At 36.4% G+C, this 22,966-nt stretch overlaps 1 protein-coding gene across 3 annotated transcripts in view; it reads left to right on the top strand.

Moving 5' to 3' along the window:
- NAV3 (neuron navigator 3) overlaps window positions 1-22,966 on the top strand; it is a 621,657-nt gene that overhangs the window by 543,770 nt on the left and 54,921 nt on the right. For all 3 annotated transcript variants that reach the window (XM_046013459.1, XM_046013458.1, XM_046013457.1), the window contains exons 20-23: window positions 2,403-2,455; window positions 9,036-9,059; window positions 11,557-11,634; window positions 22,023-22,106. In XM_046013459.1, the coding sequence (XP_045869415.1) occupies window positions 2,403-2,455; window positions 9,036-9,059; window positions 11,557-11,634; window positions 22,023-22,106 (239 nt within the window). The remainder of the gene's footprint in view (window positions 1-2,402; window positions 2,456-9,035; window positions 9,060-11,556; window positions 11,635-22,022; window positions 22,107-22,966) is intronic.

The raw sequence follows: 22,966 nt of genomic DNA, 5'->3' as shown, positions 1-22,966 counted from the left end.
CGTAAGAGACTTTTAACCATAGGAAACAAACAGAGCTGCTGTAGGGGTTGGGGTAACTGGGTGAGGGGCATTAGGGAGGGCACGTCATGTAATGAGCACTAAGCATTATATACAACTGAAGAATCACTGACCTCTACCTCTGAAACTAATAATACATTATATATTAATGGAATTTAAATAAAATTAAATTAAATTTTAAAAAAGAACAAAATCAAACATGAAATCAGCCAACTAACCTAGTCTTTAATGATTATGTATAAAAGAAAGGACTCCAGATCCTGAAATATATCAAGTTTTAAGCCTCTGGTCATCCATTTATTTGTGGTCTGAACTTCGACCAATTTCTTCACTTTATCAGTCAGTGCTAATTCCCGCATCTGTAATCTCACAGGTTTGTCATGAAAATGAAATGAGGGAATAGTTCTGTTCCTTTCTCTTTCTCCTTCCTACTTTCTTAAAGGCTCTTCTGATTAAAAGTTTAGATAGCAATGAACATTGATTTCATGTTTTCAGGCCACTACTGTCCATTTAATCTGCTGACACTAAATCGGTTGACCATCACTGACACCACCTTTTGGGATATTAACTGAACAACTGGGTTCATCGTGACAGTAGATTACACCCTGAGAGTCTACTGATTGTGGCAGACTAGATGGACAAAATTGAACTAATTGGAAATGTAAAGTCATTGCTTTTTTGAGATGGTTCTATCACTCTCTTCACAGACTGGCATCTTATAATACCGTAAAAATAATTTGCTATGCATACTGATGGCTCTTCTAGAATGCCTCGTTTACAGATGGAATGCTCTTCATATGCTTGGGAAATTCTGGCCTTCTGTGTACGAGGTTTAAATAATCTCAATTACTGAACACCACCAGCCTGAGTGGGCAAGATGGCTTTCTGATGCCCATACACTGAACACTGAACACTGAACTATTTTAATTCTTACATTGTGGTCTACGATCAAGGGATTATTGAACTAGTGAGGTGGAAGGGGCTTTACTGATGCCCTCTCTACTCCACAATCACCGTGAAGATGAAGAAACAGCCACACACTAGGAGGTCATAGACCCATAAATAGCAAGTAGAACCAACAGACCAGAAATGGGATCTCCCGATTCATTGTCCACCTGCCTTCTGCACACCGTGCCGAAAATCTTGGTGCATCCTGGTGCATACTTAGTGCATACTGTTGTTGGGGGTTGAAAGAATATGGAATTTTATTTGTTTTGTGTTCTTTAGATGACTAACATTTTGCCCACCTCACAGAGTGGTGGTGGTTGCTTGAGCAAGGTATCTGGGAGTTGTCCTTCATTCCTCTTTTGACTACATGTTTATATAAAGAGGTTCTTCCTGGTGTCCCTCAAATTCCCCCCTGTCTTTTGAGACACACTGCCACAATCCTACACAGTTTTCCCAACTGCCTCCAGACCACCTTGTGAGCATCTCCCACATACCCTTGTAGTACTACAGAGAATTTCTTACTCTATTGTAATTATCTTCTTCGTTGTATACCTTTCTCCTTTTTTTTTTAAGTTCCTAGGATTGTGTCATCATTTTATAGTCCCAGAAACTGGAAGGGCCTCTAATGTTGGGCGGGCCCAGCTAATGTTTGTTGAATGGATGAATACTCAGAAATAACTTTACCCCACAGTGAAAAGAGGAAGGACTTTTCTACAAATATAATTAAGCACAATTTTACCACCCTTTGGGCTTAACACATCAGATGTGCAGAAATACAAAACAGTCTATCAATTTTTTAAGATGATATTTTGGTATACCTCAGTAAAAGACAGTATGCAATTTCCATTCTTAATTTCAGTGAGACACCACCTTGAAATAAGCAGTTTTTCTGTGATTAGAAGTACAAAAGAAACAATAATTTTCCATTTAAAAGAGCGTAATCAATTCATCACAGATAATGTTGAAATAGCAAGTTCAATAAAATGCTTATTCCCCTAAAAGCATACAGTGAAAACAGTGAAAATGGGTCTCTGTTGTATAAAAATGAAATAAATAAATAAAACACATAAAGCTTTTTTTTTTTAAGTTTAAAAGTTTTTGGCAACTTTATTTTAGATTTCCACGATTTTCTGGTAATTTATTCTGTGGAAGTTTACTATAACTTTAAATAAACCCACAGTCTTCTCAAAGGGCTTGTGTTTGTCCAATCCTCTCTAACGTGATGAAGGAGGTATTTTAGGGGGACAGGTGTGGGACCTTCCCATGTCTCAACATTTTGACCTCGAAAAGATAACAGCAGAATTGCCCTCCGATTCTTAGATCTAGCTGTTACTATTTTACTTCCCCGCATCCCTATTCTCCACTCTCCAGCAAAGACCTGCTGCTTCTGAGCAGACTTCATTATATCACCTCTTGTTCTTTTTTGCTTTTTCCAGTTCACGGTTCTTCATTATCACTGGTCTCCAGCACTTCTTCTCTTTACTCAACAGTAAGTATCTGCTGTGAAAAGAAAGCTTCTACTGTTTCCAAGCACACAGATGATTCAGTAGATTGATACTGACACAGAAGTTACACGGTGAGATAAGGGTCTGTGCTGAGTGACCTCATACCCCATCCACTACAGGTGCCGCTGGGCCAGCCCCTCTTTGGCCCACTTAGATATGCCTTCATTTGACTTTTGTGTACTTAGGAAAATCAGTGAGTGCATGAAAACCTGAATCTTGTAAAACCTATTGGGGTATGACTGGGAACCCCTGAACCCATGTAGTGGGCTCTACCATAAATATATGATATTGACTAGTTTTCCTTGTTCAGATCTCTGAGCCATGACTGGTGATGGTTCTATGGTATTTTCTCTATAAGAGTGATGTCTATTTATTTATTTTAAAGATTTTATTTATTTGTCAGAGAGAGAGCACAAGCAGGGGGAGCAGTGGGAAGAGGGAGAGGCAGGTTCCTCACTGAGCAAGGAGCATGAAGCAGGACTTGATCCCAGGACCCTGGGATCATGGTCTAAGCCGAAGGCAGATGCTTAACTGACTAAGCCACCCAAGCATCCCAAGAGTGAGATCTATTTAGTTTACTGAATTTCACTGGGACTTGATCACAGTGAATAATCTTTAGTCCAGTACTGAAAGGTTCATAAAAAGTTCAGTCTTTGCTGTCACTGCCCAATTAAGTGTGACAGGCAATACTAATCGTTTTACTCATTTCATTAGGTTTCAATGCTAGGGCCCTCCTTTTAGAAGCTCATCTTGCATAGTTACTGCTTTGGATAGTTACTCAAGAACAGACTACTGTTGGGAAAGAATATTTTTCTCATCATTTCTCCTTTTAATTTGCCAATTATACTCTATAAATGAAAAACCACTATTATTATTTAAATTTACTGATTTGGCAAATGGATAAGAAGTGAGAAAGATGAAATGTTTTGGAAAAAAACAGATAAATGTGTTAACACCGAGTGTCCCAGTGTCCCTCCTAATTGGCCCAATGCCACTGCTTGTTGGGGGATGTGCTCTGACTTAAACAATTGTGGTTGAAGTCTCTGCTTAACATCAAAAGATGCAGCATGAGGGGTGCCTGGGTGGCTCAGAGGGTGAAGCTTCAGGCTTCGGCTCAGGTCATGATCTCAGGGTCCTGGGATCAAGCTCCATGTCTGGCTTCCTGCGCAGTGAGGAGTCTGCTTTTTCCTCTGCCTCTCCCCTCCACTCGTGCTCTTTCTCCTTCTCAAATGAGTAAATATTTTTCTTTAAAAAGATGCAGATTGATTAAATATTTTAAATACATGCAAAAATAGTATTTGGATAAAATTACCTTCATTCAGGGGTGCCTGGGTGGCTCAGTGGGTTAAAGCCTCTGCCTTCGGCTCAGGTCATGATCCCAGGGTCCTGGGATCGAGCCCCACATCGGGCTCTCTGTTCCGTGGGGAGCCTGCTTCCTGCTCTCTCTCTGCCTGCCTCTCTGCCTAGTTGTGATTTCTCTCTGTCAAATAAATAAATAAAATATTAAAAAAAAATTACCTTCATTCAGCCTGAGAAAAACTCAAGAAGAAAAGGAGCATGGGTTAAGGGAAGACAAGTGGCCAATTAGTATGTAAGCAGAGTCCACTAGAAAATTTTGTGATAATAAAAATGCTCTGTCATTGCACTGTCTAATACAGTAACCTCTGGCCACATGTGGCTGTTGAGTATTTGCAGTGTCTCTGGTGTGACGCAGGAACTGAATTTTTAAGTTTCATTAATTTAACTTTCAATAGGCACATGTGCCTAGTAGCTACTATATTGGATATTGCAGGTTTATAGGGAACAGAGGAGGGACACTTAAAAAACTATAGAAACTGTGAAAACTGTCTCACTCTTGGTTTTGGCTGCGGTCATGATCTCAGGATTGTGAGATCAAGCCCTGCGTTGGGTTCCAAGCTGGGAATGGAGACTTCTTGAGATTGTCTCTCTTCCTTGGGGCACCTGGGTGGCTCAGTTATTAAGCGTCTGCCTTCTTCACAACCCCAGCGTCCTGGGATGGAGCCTACATCGGGCTCTCTGCTCAGTGGGAAACCTGCTCCTCCCTCGCCCACTCCGTTTGTGTTCCCTCTCTCGCTGTGTCTCTCTCTGGCAAATAAATAAGTCTTAAAAAAAAAAAAAAAAGATTTTCTCTCCACTCTAAATACATAAATAAATAAGAGCAGATGTCAATCAGAAAGCATAAATGAGAAATACTGTAGTATAGGTATGATACAAAATGGGAACAGAGATTAAAATAAAGTGACTGTATATGTATGCGTTTATACCAAAATTTAGAAATGAAAATACCCTTGTGTTATGTGTGAAAAGAATGGATTAGATGATCAAGCCACGTGAGAAGGTGATTTTTAGGATATTAGGGAATTCAAATAGTTGTACAGAAAATGATAGAAATTATATTCTTGAATTCATAAATACTCGAGTTAAACAATTCAAGTAAATGCAAATTTGGAGGACTGATAAAGAGAAAAATCAGAGGTAATGAGGAGTCATTTTGACTTCCGTCCCCCAGTATCATGCACTGAGATTCCACTGGCAATGGGAAAATATCTGTGAAAGTGGTTTTTAAACCATGAAGGCAAAAGGCAATTTTATCATTATTTTTCATGCCTTTAAGGACTGTGGATCAAGATTCATTTGATTCGCATTCTTGCCTAACTCTATTAGTGGCTGTTATGTGACATCAGGCAGACTGCTAAGTTTCTCTGGACTATACCTGTAAAATAAAATTAGAAAACAACCGCCAGATCTATCCCATCTATCCTGTGGGTCTCACATAATTATTAGAGAAGACCAGGAATATTGTATACCATAATTATAAAAATTAATATTATAAATTAAAATTAATTATAAAGATTATAAGAAATAAATATTGTATACCATAAATTATAAAAATTATGGTGTCCTACATGGTTCTAAGAGCACTCTTTATATCATAGTGTATGTGAATTGCATCTTTTGAAGTTATGCAGTATATAGCTAACACAACTGTGCATGGTGTTCCTTCATAAAATAATTTAAGTGTCTATAGGGAGAAAAAGTCCTTTTTTTTTTTTTGGTTAAAAGAAGAATATTAGGCTCAGGACACCTGGCTGGCTCAATGGGCTAGCATCTACCTTTGATTTAGGTCATGATCCCAGAGTCTTGGGATCAAGCCCACCAGGCTCCTTGCTCAGTGGGGAACCTGCTTCTCTCTCTGCCTGCCCCCCCCCAACTCCACTTGTGCGCCCTCTCTCTCATACTGACAAATAAATAAATAAAATCTTAAAAAAAAAACCTGAACTTAACAGCATTCTAAATTAAAAAAAAAATATATTAAGCTCTATCTGCTCTTATTAGGCAAAATACTGTTTTCATGAACCATGAGTATGAACCTTGTTTACTCTAACATCATGTATATAGCTTATAGAATTATATATTTGCTGTATGTATTTCACTTAGAGATAATAAAACTAATAACGATGGCTTATTGCAAAGAACATTTACCTATAAAGTCATCAATCTAACAAACCTCATTGGAAGGACTCTTCCCCTGTAGATCTTTTGTCTTCTGTCTTCTGTCGTTAACAGTTCCGTAAATTTTCCAGAGTATCTTGTTATAAAGTTGAGTATATCACCTTACAGAATTCTGAGCAGAAAGATTGCAGGAATTTGCATGTTGGTGGGAAATCACAGGCCTAATTTCATCTGCCAAGTTGTTACCTTTGGCAAACTTAAGAGTTTGTGTGCTTGTGTTTAAATCCAAGCCAATACTGTGAAATCTGGAGCTTTTATCTAAAAATGCAAATTGCTAAATTCTTTTAATGTAATCAGAATATGGAGCAACACTGAGGTTAAATTCCTCCAGGTTTACCGTCACTTGGCATCACCCCCTTTAGATGCTGGCCTGTCTTCTCAGGCTGCTTCCTGCCGCGGCCGCCTCTTCTTTTCTTACTCAGTTTGGGTTCTTAGTTATGACTGTGCTATTGCTTTTCTCCTAGGAAAAAGCTATTCTTTATTATCCATATCTCTATGAAAAGTGGGGAAAATAGGCTGAGGAGGGCTGTGTGATTTTTCTTTTTAATTCTAGAGCTTTTTTTTTATTCTTTATATTCCTGGCCCTTTGATCCTTGCAGTAAATAGGTTCTTTCTGACTGATTATATACTAAAAACTTTACTGAATCTGTTTTGTACTTGGAATCTAATTTATAGTAATAAGAGCAGGGGCTGTATTTAGTTCATTAACATATTTCTTAATACACAGCTAATGCTGAAGGAAATTTTTTTTTAGTAACTTGGAATGGCTTAATGAATGGCCAATTAATGGTTTATGGAATAAAGAATCATCTGGTGTATTTTTATTTAGGCAAAATGTTTTATACTGTCTACCATCCTTCAGGACATTGGGCTTGGTTCAAAACCATCATTTAAAAATGGCAAGTAATCACATTCCATTATCATTAATCCCAAGTCTAAATCGCTGAAAGAAATATAATGTTAATATTCTGCCACACTGCTTCAACTTGATGATAACACCTTACCTAGTATTAATAGCCATGGCGTATGAACAGAGGCAAAGATTAAGGAAAAAGATAGTTCTGAAAACACAGTGACAAGAAAAGTCATTATTATATATAAAACCTATAGAATTAATATGTAATGGTTATGCTTACGGGTAGTATATAAAACTTACTTGAGGCTATTTTAATGAGAAAATATGATATCTTTTTAACTTTTTTGTTAGGTAGAATACATTGCCTTTTTAAACATACAAATTATTTATTATCAGTTTTATATAATCCTAGTAGGACTTGGAGCAGGATTTGGGCAGAATATAGTGGCAATAAACACGTGAAGTTCTAGGGAAAACAAATAGTCACAGTTAATTGTACCATATGTCTTAAGGAAACAACTTCCAGCTTTCTTTTGCTTTAAGATGAAATTTCTATCTAAAATGAGTTCTCTACTTCAGATTTAGAAACAAACTGTATCTAAAACCTTAAAATTATTAGAATTAAAAAATTAAAATCTTCCCTTAAAAATTAAAGTTGGGGTGTAAAATATTCAAGTCTTATGTTAGCATTGATTTTTATTTTTTATTTTATTTTATTTTATTAAAAGATTTTATTTATTTACTTGACAGAGAGAGATCACAAGTAGGCCGAAAGGCAGGCAGAGAGAGGGGGGAAGCAGGCTCCCTTCAGAGCAGAGAGCCTGATTCAGGGCTCGATCCCAGGACCCTGAGATCATGACCTGAGCCGAAAGCAGAGGCTTAACCCACTGAGCCACTCTGGTGCCCCTAGAATTGATTTTTAAAACAGTTTTCTTATAAAGGCTGTTAGCATTCTACTGTTTAACTACTCTATTATTTAAATACTATATTATTAACTATATATTATTTTTAAGAGTAGAGAAAATATAGGAAAGAGAACACTCAAAAATGATTATGCATAAAAAATCTTTTAATTTATTTTCCTTTGTTTTATTTTATGTTTTCTGTAGGAAAAAAGGGGGGGCACGTAAAATGTAGTTCAGGTACTTCTGCATCAGTTAACAGGAAATATCCCCAAAGGAGAGATAGGAAATAAGGGATTTTTTTTTTTTTTTTTTGCTTTGAAATGGCTCAAGGGAGCAGGCAGATTTGTAGTGTTCAGCGATATTATTCATTCTCCAGCTTTTTCCAGAGTAAGAGAGCTTCCCAAATGTAATGGTGCACATAACTCATTTTCTGCCATTTTGCAGCCCAGCACAAAGAAGAAAAACAGAGCTAGGAATTTTCTGCAACTGAGTCCAAAACAGCTTGCGAGTTCCCCCAGCAGTCCTCATTGCCATAATGTGTATGACCCAAGATGTTTGCCAGCCACTTTTATCACCATCTTGACACTGGGCATTTTACTGTTTTGCTGACTTGCAGCTCAGTAAACTCAATGAATCATCATTAGGGACAGTGAAAGAAGATAGAAACTAATGAACTGATTTTCTGTGGTTATCAGTAGAGGTCAATATGTTCCCTCCAGGTTTATTTGGCATTTTTTTATGATATGTAAATCACAGAGTGAAATTCTGACTCCCAAGTCTTGGCTGAAGATCTCTCTAATATCATGAAGTACATTTTCTATTATATATATGAAAAAAAATCTGATGTTTCCTTTTTTAGAGTATAATTTTATAACTACTTTTGTTTTTGTTGCTTATAGTGTGAACCTTAGAGTAACATCATATTTAATTCCAACTTCGCTTTTAAGGCATGTTATATATCCATGAATCAAATGACCTACATTTTCAATATATCATTTCTATATAAGGAAGCATAAATTTGCAGTCTTAAAGGTTCCTGTCATAATGATAATATAATAATACTATCATAATTATAATATACAAATACAGTATAAGTATCAGTCATTGATAATAATATCAAATAACATGTATTTTACTATCGTATGTATTTTACTAGTCTTATGTTGGATCATAGTATCTTAATTATACAATGGAATGATTCATTTATACTTGTGGGGCAAAATGACATTAGTTATTTATAGATAATTTTTTACCTTTTGTCTTTTACAGGCTGAAGAAAAAGCTCATTCAGAGGTAAAGTTTGTAGCATGTTTGTATTTGACGTTTTGTTTACATTTGTGATGAAATGAATGTTTCCACCACTGGAGGGCTCTGTGATACAGTAGCATAGCTCTCCCTTGCTGCTGATGGAAGAAATGGTCTAGTTGTTAAATGGTCTTTGGTATTTCCTCATAAAGAAAAAGAAAGGAAGTTTTTAAAAGCAAGCTCTCCTCTCACATTCTAGAATGGAGTTTGAGATCAACAACTAACAAATTGCCTGTAGTACTAAGCACTCATTGAGTCTGCTGGATGAATGAATGTGTGGTCTTACACATTTGTTGTCTCCTTTCCCCAGCACCTGTGAGACTAACTGCATAGGATTAAAGAAACTGTTGAATCTTAGGCACCAGACCTCCACAATAGAAGCTACCAGCATCCCAGCCCATCTGTTTCATGCCAGAACTTTGCTTCTCTATTCACCACTTTATGTCTAGTGTGATATATGGAACTAATCACACACATTTCACAAATACTTTGTCGCAATCATGTACGAATCAGATTGCAACCTGGAGAGAATATTCTTTTTATTTCCCTTTGTGAAATAATTGTCCTACCCAAGGAGAGCAGGACTTTAATTAGGCCTTTATTCAAGGTGTGGTAATGACTATTTGATTGGCTTACACTGAGGCAATCAGACCACAGAGAAAATCAGTGTCTTGGCAGTAGCCTTTGCAAAGGAACTCCTTGCCTTACTTTGCTTTATGTAAAATCTGTGCTGTGTTTAAAAATATCAAAATAGTATTCATTATAGCAATTTGATCTTTATAATTGCTATACAAAAAAGTGAATATGTTTAAGAAAAAAAACCCCTAGATTATTTTATTTACATGGACAGGACAACACTTCTATTTGGGCTATAATATGGTTACTGAGGTATTCAAATGTTGCCTATTTGCCTGATTAGTACTTCTCTGACTTCGCCTTGTATCATTCCTCCCTTTAATGGGTCATGTTTTTTTAAAAATAATTTACATTATTAAAAGGTTTCCTGGTTTACATTGTAAAGGATCTTATAATAGATACTATTAATTTGAGAAAGGCTCTTTGGATTTGTATTGGTTAATAAATAATTGGTTATAAAATAGATGGTCTGTTTTCTGGGGCTATCTGTGGTCATCATTCAAATGCAAGTCAAGTCCTATTTGGGGCTAGTGTATCTCCTTTTAAAAAAAAAAACAAAACACCAGGAACAAAATGGATTCACATTTGATGAAATTATGTAAATGGCCACAGTCTCTGCTTCCAGCCTAAAGTCCACAACTTTCTAACTTTCTTTGAGTTCTTCAATGTTGACTACCATTTCTTTTCCACAAAAGAGGGTTGGGGGGGTGGGGAGAGAGTTAATGAACTATGTCAGGAATGCTCTTTCAAACTGAGGCCGTATCCCAAAAGTTCAACCATGGCAACAGAGACTTCTTTTTGCAGAAGTGAGAATTAGAGTGCAATGTTTGGCATCTAAGTAACTGAGAACTTTTGAGACCAGAAGTCTACTTATAGACTTAGCCTCAGACGGTAGTCGATGTTTTACCCTTACTAATCTGTGTTTACATGTCTCAGCAACAGGAAGCATGCAGATTTATTTGCAAAAAGTGCTTATATTAACCATTTAAATGTGATATGAAATATCTTTATTTGGTTCAATTTTATTTCACTGTGAATTTAGCTAAAGAGAAAGGCAACTAACATATTTATTTTGTTGGCTTATCTAATTATTTGAACAGTATTACTGAATTCCCCCTCAGTTTTAAACTATAGGTAACCTATAAAGCATTTCCTCTCTGAATTAATAGTAACTCAATGAATAACGGGAATTATAATAAAGATTTGGGAAGGCTTCTCTGAATGTTAGTCATTGAAACTCTACCTAATAAAATTATTTTCAAATACGGACTCAATATATCTGGAAATAAGCCAATTTTCAGTGACTCCAGGATAGTCTACAGCTTCTGAGAAGTTGCCAAACTACAGAAAATTAAAATAAGCACGCATCAGAAAAACTGAATTTTTTTTTTGCTAAAACTCCATGCTAAACACCATGCTAGAATATTCAGTACTTTTGCTAAAAGAAGACCTAGAAAAAATGTGTACATGTATATTGAGTTTTTAAAAAGAAAATATTTTACTGCCTGAGTTTTATTATCACTAATTCCCAGAGATAGAAGAATCAACAGAGAAAGTCAACTGATTCTAGAGTCAGGCTAGTGGAACCATGGAGCAAGCAAGCATCCTTTAATTCGCACATTTGAGTCCTAGTCTTGAACATAGTCACTTACCTCTCCTGACACGTGGCATTTGACTGTTACTATATATATAGCTAGTGTTCACATTTCTTTAGTTTTTCAGGAATTAGTGCTGATACACTAATTAAGGGGTTGCATGAGTGAAATATAGTATTTGCTTTCTTGGATTGAATTCTTAGTTTTTAGGAAAAATCTAGCTTATTGGACTGATCTTTTTAAATTACACTCAGCAAATCCACAAACTGCGGCGAGAGCTGGTTGCCTCACAAGAAAAAGTTGCTACCCTCACGTCTCAACTTTCAGCAAATGTAAGTCACTTTTGATTATTTTTTGATATATTAAAACAGATTCATATGTAGTAAATGGGATAATTTTGCAAACTTTAAATGTCCAAAAACAGTCTTCAGTCACTCATATACAGGTAAACTTTCCTGCACACTGAGTAATGAAATGTAAACCCTAATTGACGTGGTTAATTTCTATTTCTTCTAAAGTTGGACATATTAGTAACAGTTTCAAGGGTTATCTCTTTTCTTATGTCTTGTATTTATTACTCTCCTTAGATTTTTTTTTTTTCAAGCCACAATACGGTTGGAGTTGATAGCTATTAACTTTGGAAGATAAAAAATTCTTTGTACCCTGACTTCTTCAGTGTAATTTACTAGGCAATTAGTTAAGCATCCAATTAAATCCCACTCCCCCCAAAAAAATTAGGTCCAAATTTGGGTATCCAAGCAATACTGTAAATGAGAGATAACTCTCTTAAAAATTTTGGCAACCTTCTCACAACAGTTTGACCCATTGAGAATGGCAAAAAGGATGCCAACAAAGACCATCAATAATATTAACATTTATTGGATATCTTTCAGTGTGCCAGGAAGTCATGAGAACAGATGCAGAATAGTACAGGGGAACGTGTGGTATTGTGCCTGGTCCTAAGCAGCATAGTGTCAGGAGCAGCAGTGAGGAGTAAGGAAGCTCCCGCAGTTTTGCCATATGTCCTGCCATATCCATTCAACATTAATCTGTTCAGTTGGATGGTATAGCTTTGGGACCCTCATCTGCCTCACCAATACTCTCCATTGAGGTTTTTCTACGTCCTGCATAAAGCATGATAGCAAGAGAGAGCTGGTGTAGTCCCACAGGGTAGGACTTGATTAAGAGGGATTTTAAGGATACAAAGTATTGTGTAATATAATTTCCACAGCATGTAAGTAAGTCATTTCACTCACCATAGATTCATTTTAGCAGTGTATTTGAATGGGTTTTATCTTCTCAACTTCGGGAGAATCAGATTCATTTGGGATTGTGTGTATTTATTTTTATAGATGTTGTCGGGGGATTGTTAAAACTCATAGTTTTAGAGAATTTGGGGGCAATACTGGAAGAGAACGGAATTATTTAAACTATAGTTTACATCTAAGAATAAGTCTTAAATAGTTCAGAAGCAGCTATAAATTTTATACTATAGGCTGGATGAATAATAGTATAAAATACTCTGTCTGGGTTCCTGAATCTTTACCAAGAGGACACATGACAGTGTAAATGCCAAAAACACACTGGGTTGGGTTTATCTGCAATGAGGAAGGCTCAGTGACGGGCCCTATGCCTTGGATAACCAAGATATTTGCAAATGTCTTTAATGATTCATCAGGATTTTACCTTTTGTGTAAATGTCTCTCGCATGAATTTATATCTGCAGATATTAGCATAATAAATATCCTCTCTACATTATGGAATCGGGGCTTTTACGGCATTTTTTAAACTGTTGCCATTTAAAAAGCATTACATGCATATGGTATTAAAAAGGAAAACTGAAACTAAAAAAAGTATATAATAAAAACTATATATTTGTTTTTCTCTCAGATACCCTTCCTAAATATAGTTGTTGTGTTGGGGTGGGGGTAGCAGTTGACACATGATGTGACATTAGTTTCAGGTGTGCAGCTTAGCGATTTGACAAATTTGTACATTATGCTACGTTCACTGCAAGAATTGGTGACCATCTTTTCCATTACATCACTATTACAATATCATTAACTTTATTCCTTATGCTCTGTTTTCTGTTCCCATGATTTACTCATTCCATAACCTGAGGCCTGTGTCTCCCTCTCCCCTTTGCCTCTTTGTCCACCTGCTTCCCCTCTGGCCCCCATCAGTTCGTTCTCTGTATTTATAGTTCTGTAGTTCTGGTTCTGCTTTTTGCTTGTTCATTTTTTTTTTTTTTTCAGATTTCATTTATGAATGGAACCATACGCCATTTGCTTTCTCTTTTCTCTCATTTGCATTTCACTTAGCATAATAACTCAAGGTCCATTTATGTTGTCTCAAAAGGCACAATCTCATCCTTTTTTATGGCCATGTAATGTTCAATTGTTAGTTTCTTGTCTTTCCTTTCAACATTGATCTGTTTTTATAGCCATGAATACAGATACATAGTACACACTTGCAAAGGCTTGCACGCATGTGTGCACGTACACACACACACACACAGGAGCAACCATATTTTAACATAAGGGAACAGTCCTAAAATTTGGCTCTGTGCCATTGTTTGGAAAGGGAGCAAAACTATTTTAAAGGTGTCAGTCATTGGCTACCTACCACTTCTGTTCTGGTCATACAGACCACACTGATTTTCACTGATGTGTTTTCATGACCTTACTTCAGATATTCTCAGCAGAGCATTGGTATGACCACCAGAGGGTGAATGTTTTTTATTTTTGTTTTTGCTTTTTTTTGGTGAAAAAACTTATACCTTTTATCCATAAAGCAATTACACATACAGTACATAAACAGGTGTCCCACATATCTATGGTATCATAACTTCATAGAGAAAGGGGGCAATTAAGTAAAAAGCATCTACAATATCTCCTCAAGGAACAATAATGGGAAAAGGAATGAATACAGAATTAGAGGAAGTAGTGTCAAATAGACAATTTTGTTTAAAAAGTGCTGGTCTTCAGTGGAACAGAGTAGAGAGTCCAGATATGGACCCTCAACTCTATGGTCAAATAATCTTCGACAAAACAGGAAAAAATATACAGTGGAAAAAAGACAGTCTCTTCAATAAATGGTGCTGGGAAAACTGGACAGCTGTATTTAGAAGAATGAAACTCGACCATTCTCTACACCATACACAAAGATAAACTTAAAATGGATAAACGACCTCAACATGAGACAGGAATCCATCAGAATCCTAGAGGAGATCATAGGTAGTAACCTCTTCGATATCAGCCACGGCAACTTCTTTCAAGATATGTCTCCAAAGGCAAAGGAAACAAAAGTGAAAATGAACTTTTGGGACTTCGTCAAGATCAAAAGCTTCTGCACAGCAAAGGAAAAAGTCAACAAAACAAAGAGGCAACCCATAGAATGGGAGAAGATATTTGCAAATGACAGTACAGACAAAAGGTTGATATCCAGGATCTATAAAGAACTCCTCAAACTCAACACACACAAAACAGATAATCATATCAAAAAATGGGCAGAAGATATGAACAGACACTTCTCCAATGAAGACATACAAATGACTATCAGACACATGAAAAAATGTTCATCATCACTAGCCATCAGAGAGATTCAAATTAAAACCACATTGAGATACCCCCTTACACCAGTTAGAATGGCCAAAATTAGCAAGACAGGAAACAACGTGTGTTGGAGAGGATGTGGAGAAAGGGGAACCCTCTTACACTGTTGGTGGGAATGCAAGTTGGTGCAGCCACTTTGGAGAACAGTGTGGAGATTCCTGAAGAAATTAAAAATAGAGCTTCCCTATGACCCTGCAATTGCACTGCTGGGTATTTACCCCAAAAATACAAATGTAGTGAAAAGAAGGGCCATCTGTATCCCAATGTTTATAGCAGCAATGGCCACAGTTGCCAAACTGTGGAAAGAACCAAGATGCCCTTCAACGGATGAATGGATAAGGAAGATGTGGTCCATATACACTATGGAGTATTATGCCTCCATCAGAAAGGATGAATACCCAACTTTTGTAGCAACGTGGACGGGACTGGAAGAGATTATGCTGAGTGAAATAAGTCAAGCAGAGAGAGTCAAGTATCATATGGTTTCACTTATTTGTGGAGCATAACAAAGAACATGGAGGACATGGGGAGATGGAGAGGAGAAGGGAGTTGAGGGAAATTGGAAGGGAAGGTGAACCATGAGAGACTATGGACTCTGAAAAACAACCTGAGGGTCTTAAAGGGGTGGGGGGCTGGGAGGTTGGGGGAACCAGGTGGTGGGTAATAGGGAGGTCACGTATTGCATGGAGCACTGGGTGTGGTGCAGAAACAATGAATACTGTTATGCTGAAAAGAAATTAAAAAAAATTTTTTTTTAAAAAGTGCTGGTCTTAGAGAAAATGCCCAAATGTCTCCAGTTTCCCCTCGCCACATCTGTTACCCTTAGTAGTGCTTTTTGCACATGGATGGGAGCCTAAATTGTATCCTATTTTGCATGCCTTTTTTTTTTTTACTTCATAATACATTTTATTAATATTCTGAAATCACCTAAGAGCCACAGAAAAAAACTGCACATAGCAACTTTATTTTAAAAAAAAATCGCAAACAGGGGTGCCTGGGTGGCTCAGTGGGTTAAGGCCTCTGCCTTCGGCTCGGGTCATGGTCTCGGGGTCCTGGGATTGAGCACCGCATCATGGTCTTTGCTTGGTGGGGATCCTGCTTCCTCCTCTCTCTCTGCCTGCCTCTCTGCCTACTTGTGATCTTTCTCTGTCAAATAAATAAATAAAATCTTTAAAAAAAATAAAAAATAAAATAAAAAATCACAAACAACCAAAATATCTCTTCATATGTCATTGGATAAAACAAACCATGATAAATTTCTATCATGGTTTACTACTCAGGGGTCTTGTATGTCTATGTCAATTTGTATTTTTACACATATAATCTTTATACATTTAGAAATTCGAATTACTCATAAGTTACCTACTCACTGTAAATTATCATGAATTTACTTTCTTTACCATTTGGTTTACAATGTCACTTTAGATCTCAGAGCATATGAATCATCAAAGAATGTTTTTGTTAATATTTTATTTTTTCTAAAAAATAGTTCTAAAAAATACTGCATTTAAATTTCATTCAGAGAATATGTTCAAATATTCAAACTAACAAATTCAGATATTTGTTAATATCTGTTGATGTGTGTAATATATGCATATATTATAAATGTACAGAAATTAAATTAATTGTAAGACTGAGTGGAATTATCTGTACAGAACTTTTTAATATAAGCCAAAAATTATTTTTAACCTTGTAATCCTATTTGGAAGTAGAGATAAACCTTGTATTTTTTTAGTTTATTTAGACTAAAAGAGTAAAACCTTTATTTAGACTAAACCTTTATTTAGACTAAAAGAGTAAACCTTTTAGTTTCTGGTTACATAAGATCACGACAATGAGCATTATTGTATAGAAGTGAAGTAGCAAAAGAGCCATGATTTTTTAAAGATTTTATTTATTATTTGAGAGAGAGAGTGAGCAAGCACAAGCAAGGGAAGTGGCAAGCAGAGGGAGAAGCAGATTACCTGCTGAGCAGGGAGCCCTACGCCAGGCTTCATCCCAGGACCTTGGGATCATGACCTGAGTCAAAGGCAGATGCCTAACTGACTGAGCTACCCATGTGCCCTGAGACATGATTTTTATTAATTGTTACTTTTTGAAATTTAATGATTATTTAAGTATCAAATATTCATTTTTTACTCAATATTTAATCACTCTATCAGGACTAAAATTATTTTCCTTAATTTGGTTTTTTTTTTTTAGTTGATCTCTCAGTTGATCTGTGTTTGGTTCAGGCAATAATCTTTTTATAAAGAGTCCCCACAATAATCAATGTTTTAATTTTTACATTTGAAACGTACCTGCTTCTCTACTAAAATGCTTTCCCCCCACTTGGTTAAAAGGAGCAGCAGCAGGTGTGTCTGTGTAGGGCAGTCGGTTAAGCATCTGACTCTTGGTTTTGGCTCAGGTCATGATCTCAGGGTCATGAGATCAAGCCCCATGTTGGGCTCTGTGCTCAGAGTGTATTCTACTTGAGATTCTCTTTCCCTCTCCCTCTGCTTTCTCTCTCTCTCTCTCTAATAAATAAATAGATCTTAAAAAAAAAAAAAGGAGCAGTGGTAAATTAGAAATGTGTCCAACCAACTCACTCCTCATTTGACTGGTCAAGTAAACCTTCATTCAGTAGAATGTGCACTGAGTCTTCCCATCCACTTTTTTTTTTTTTAAGATTTTTCTTTATTTATTCAACAGAGATCACAAGTAGGCAGAGAGTGAGGCAGAGAGAGAGGAAGGGAAGCAGGCTCCCCGCTGAGCAGAGAGTCCAATGCTGGGCTCGATCCCAGGACCCTGGGATCATGACCTGAGCCGAAGGCAGAGGCTTTAACCCACTGAGCCACCCAGGCACCCCTTCCCATCCACTTTTGAAGTTCTCTGATTAGAGCTTCAGAAAGCCCCTGGAGGACTCTCTGTAAAGTCCTTTCTACTAGGATGTTTGTAGAAAGGAGAGAGGGTATGTTGGCAGACACTGCTGTCCAACCTTCCCTGAATCAGTATCCCACCGATGAACAGAAAGAAAAGAGGAGCGCCTCAGCAAGCATCTGTGAACATATGGTCATATCATGCAGTCAGCCAGGGGCCCTCTCGCCTCTCACCTGCACCTCCCTACAGCCAAGTCAGATGGGGAGCATTAGTTCTAATATATTTTGTTTATGAACCTCAGCTCTTACATATTTAGAAATGGGTACTAAGACATTATTATTTCCATTTTTCAAAGATACCACTGAATGAATATGTCACAAAAGTACAAAGGGTACTTTTTTTTTTTCCTTTCAGCACATATGTCTTTTAGCCAAAAATCTCTTGGGTATTATTTTGTTTAGGATTGTGTCCTATTTTTTGCTCTATTTAATATTGTTATGTATTCTGGCAGTTACTGTTGCTTTTCTGCATCTCCTTTTATGGAAAACAATTTTGCATGTATTAACAATGACAAACACTGAAGGAACAATTTTATAATGTGTAAAAGAAATGTGAAAACTTATTTATGATAATTTCAGAATCATTTTTCAGTTCTCTATTGATTTTCAAATGTAAAGTCACATTTATACACATCTCCATAAAAATCTATGTATTTCTTTTTTTGGTTGATGGACTGTCACTAAATTCTGGGTGAATGAGTACAATGCAGGCAGGCACTTTTCGTAATTTTCCATCTTATTACTGTTTAGCAGCACAATAATTCTCTTTATGTAAAGATTCAGATTATATTATGGGATTCTAAAACTAAAGACAGTATGTACTAGAAATACCTTCCCTTAACTAATATCCCATGGATATAATATATATCCATGGGTATTACATTATATATGGATATGATATCCATCCGTGTCTATTTTATTCTCTTGACAAACTTCACCTAACACAAGTCAGGAATTGTATCATATTGATATAATTTTACTCTGGCTTGAAAATTATGCAGCTTGTATTGAAAAAGTCAGAAGCAAGTAAACCATGATCAATAGTCCCCCTTAAAATCCACAATTTTAAAAAAGTCATCAATTTATTGAGTTTTTCAGGTAAGATCTATTGTCCTATACTCAATTAGTTTTACTTTCCATTTTCCCTCCACTGAGGTGACAAAGATCATCACTGGTAGGAATGGTTTCTATTACTGGTCTCTTGGACTCCCTTTCCATTAATCCAATTGGTGAGAAATTTAACCTGTATTACCTTCAAAGTAACAAAGAATCTAATAACCTAAGCCAAGGCCACATAAATTTAAAGCAGTATTTCACTAACATACTCACAAGGTATTTTTCATGGAGGATAATGTGACTTAAAATGTTCTTTGGTAACCACTTACACATTTTCGTATGAGTAATTAATTAATGAACAGCAGTGTTCCAAAAATTAAAAACTGATATTGTCATAGTGAATGTTTTATATTAACTAATAGCTATGAAATACAGGCAGTATATTTATTCAGCATATTCACATTCTTATTTTCTTTGTCATATTTTAACTCCTGTTTAACTGAGAAAATATGCATAGAAGGGAAAAGTAAAATTTCCTTCTGAGTTTCTACATTCAAGTTTACATATCTGATAATTAAGCTGTCCAGTTGTTTGGGAGAATTGAAATTGCAATACTGAGTAGAATCTTGCATTTCTTTTAGTACATATTAACAGTGGTTTCCAGCCAGAATTTTCTCTATTCTAAAAGAAAGTGAGAGAATTTATTTTAGGATTTAGTAACCCATTGTATAGTCACAGCAGGATTATTGTTAATAACCTAAATGGGAATCAGCACAAATGGTCAATCATGGACAAATATATTATAAATCACATAAAGCAATGCATTCCAGCAAAAATCTAACTCCTGTGACATATCACATGTTTGAATCTCAGAAACACAATTTAAGAAAAGGAAAACAGTCACAAAAAAATTGTGGCATATGATTCCACTCTGATAGTTTTAAAAATAGACAAGCTAAAACATAGTGTTTAGAGATGCAAGCTTGTAGTATAACTATAAAGAGAAGTAAGAAAATAATTATCACAAATGTTACAATAATAGTGGTTATCTTTGGGGAAGGAAGAGGGGAAGATTGGAGAAAGGTAAGGGAGAACTTCTACAATCTTCTTGACATGGCTGGTGAGTATATGAATGTTCACTTCTTGAGAAACCAGTGAGCTGCGTGTTTTCATTTTTTTCACTTTTACTATGGTTTAATATGGTTTTGTTCACTTAAAATTTTTTTTACAATAAAAAAGTTTATGTATGAGAGAAAGTGGAATGTAACCTTATGCTAATCTCTGATATGGTAAGTCTGATGTAAGGATATTCCTTGTTGTTGGAAACATTTTCAACTACAAGATACTGTTCTTTTTTTTTTTTTAAGAGTGTTATTTATCCTAATAAATCTGCTAACTAACCTTGGAGTATAATTCTCAAGGTTATGTGCATGTGTGTGTGTGTATGAGAGAGAGAGAGAGAGAGAGAGAGAGGGAGAGAGTTGGTGGGGCGGGGGTAGGGAAATGGAGGCAAGAGAGAGTAGAAAAAGAATAAAGATTTGTCCTGGTGGACTGAAGATTAATTGAAGTATTCTTCACAAATGATCTTTATATTGTTGTGTCAGGAAAAGAAAGGGAGCACAAGATAAGCTCAGAGCTAGGAACAAAGACGCCTTTATATGTGATACTAATGAAAGAGACTTGTACATTCTAGCTGTTGCCAATAATGGAATAAACTTCTTGCTGTTATCAGTAGTGGAATAAACTTCTAGCTGTTACAACTAATGGAATAAATTTCTAGTGCCCTAATTCTTGGGACTCCTGGCATCTGCCTGATAATAGTTACCTCAGCCTTTCAGCTCTGCTAGAGTAACAAGGTGATGTATTTTAGTAAGTCCTTTTACTCCCTTCTCTTAAAAAATTAATCTTTTGCCAAGGATTGCCAAATTTTCCCACCCCTGACACATAGTTTTTTACAGATGTAAGGTGTAAAATGTTCTATCATTGTATCTTTGTAAGGGCATAATAAAATTTGATCAGTCTAAGATAAGACAGGATGGGACCGGGGGGAGAAAAACCATAAGAGATTCTCAATCTCAGGAAACAAACTGAGGGTTGCTGGGGGGTGGGAGGGGTAGGGAGAGGGTGGCTGGGTGATGGACACTGGGAAGGGTATGTGCTATGGTGAGTGCTGTGAATTGTATAAGACTGATGATTCACAGACCTGTACCCTGAAGCAAATAATACATTATATGTTAATTAAAAATATATAAATAAAAAAATTTTTAAAAGGCACCTGTAGCTCTCTTCCAGCAACAGTGAGAGATTGAAGCACCTCTCCATGCTTAATATTCTGTGGGTGAAGCTGTTGGATAACGGCATGCCAACAGAAACTGGCCTATTCAAGAGCTGTAAGATTGTTATATACTTCTAAATCATAAGAGTTAGTGTCTTATACCTCAATATGTATAATTCCCTGAGATTTAAAATAAAACCCAAAAGCCATGAAAACTTAAATAAAATGTGACTGAATATCATCTCTAGCTGGCCTCCCTGCACTTCCTTAGTTGAAGGGAATAAAGTAGAAATAAAAGCCCTATTATTGAAAGGAGTTTGGAAAGTGAAGGCAACTCTTTCTGATTCCATTCTTTGTACACACAAAAAGAGCAAAGAGTGTGTGTTAGCTGTCAGCAGATGTCTGACACTTGAAGGAGAGGATCATTACAATGAACGAGCTAACAATATCTCCAAAGGTCATCATGCAGGTATAAAAATGAGAAACATTTGTCCACTGACGGTGGCAGTAGCCTCCTCTTGAACTTTAAGTCTAAAAACTTGGCAACTCAGAACTTTATTCAGTATTTTGGGTGTCAAATCCTCTGTGATATGCAAGTCAGAAGGTGTTGTTATTTGCAAAATACCATCCCTTTTCAGAAGTTGAACTCACATTAAATGTCAAGAGATGGAAGCGCTGAAGAAATGACACAAAGATTTACATTGAAGGAAGAGTTGTCATTGAAAGCTAACCATGATGGTCATTGTATTTAAAGAGTTAGAATACCTGAAATTAAGCATTTTATAAAATCAAGAGTTGTTATCCATCCACATAAGGTTCTGACATTCAAAACTTGTTCTTTCCATTTTTGTTCCCAGGCTCACCTCGTAGCAGCTTTTGAGAAGAGTTTAGGGAATATGACTGGCCGACTGCAGAGTCTAACCATGACAGCAGAACAGAAGGTATGTCCAAGAATTGCCATGGGGGGCTTGAAATAGGACAGCAAGTTGCAGAGAATGTTTAAACAATGCATGAGGGACAGCTCCTTAAACATAATGTGGCAGAGGATACATTATACACTAAACTGAAAAATGACAAAATAATACCTTTTCTTCAGATTTTAATTTTTAAAGACATATGATTCAATTTAACCCATAGCAGAGCACACACACACAAATTTCTTCCCAGGCAGTCTATTACTTTACTCCCGGTCGGACCTATTAAGAGAATACTAATGTTAAGGAAGAGAACAATTGTATAGGAGAAGAGTTAGAATATTCTAGGAACAACTTGTTATACAGTTGGCAAGAATTGCACTCCGATAAGAATTTTCACAAACACGTGGTCTGTAAGCCCAGATACAGATGATAGCTATAAGCAGAGATAGCTGTGGAGAAAGTCCGGAGAAGAGGTGAGGCCTCTGTAGAGGAAGGGGCTCACGTTACAGCATCTGTGGGACAAGAGGCTGAAACACTGATCCTGAGCTGAAGTTTAGAAATACAGAATGCTAAATGAAAATTTGTGTCCTTTTGGAGTAATGTGGATTAGTTAGCATCTGGGATTGCTGTCTTTGAAAAGTGAAGTTAACTCATATCAAAAATCTTAAAATAATCCCAAAGGGTTTTATGGAAGGGGAGAAGGAATTCTAAAAAGAAACAAACAGAAAATTTAGTTCATGAGGCAAACTTATCAAGAAGGTTATGTTGCCAGGAAAGAATATGGACACTTTCCATGGGAGGACCAGTAATTTACCTCTCAGCCATTATTTTGGTAACCCTGACCTGAGACCTTGGATCAGTGTAAGAGACAGATGAAGTCTCTA

The sequence above is a fragment of the Meles meles genome, chromosome 7, assembly GCF_922984935.1.
Source record: "Meles meles chromosome 7, mMelMel3.1 paternal haplotype, whole genome shotgun sequence".
In the NCBI taxonomy this organism is placed as follows: Eukaryota; Metazoa; Chordata; class Mammalia; order Carnivora; family Mustelidae; genus Meles; species Meles meles.
This window is presented reverse-complemented; position numbering and strand designations above follow the sequence as displayed.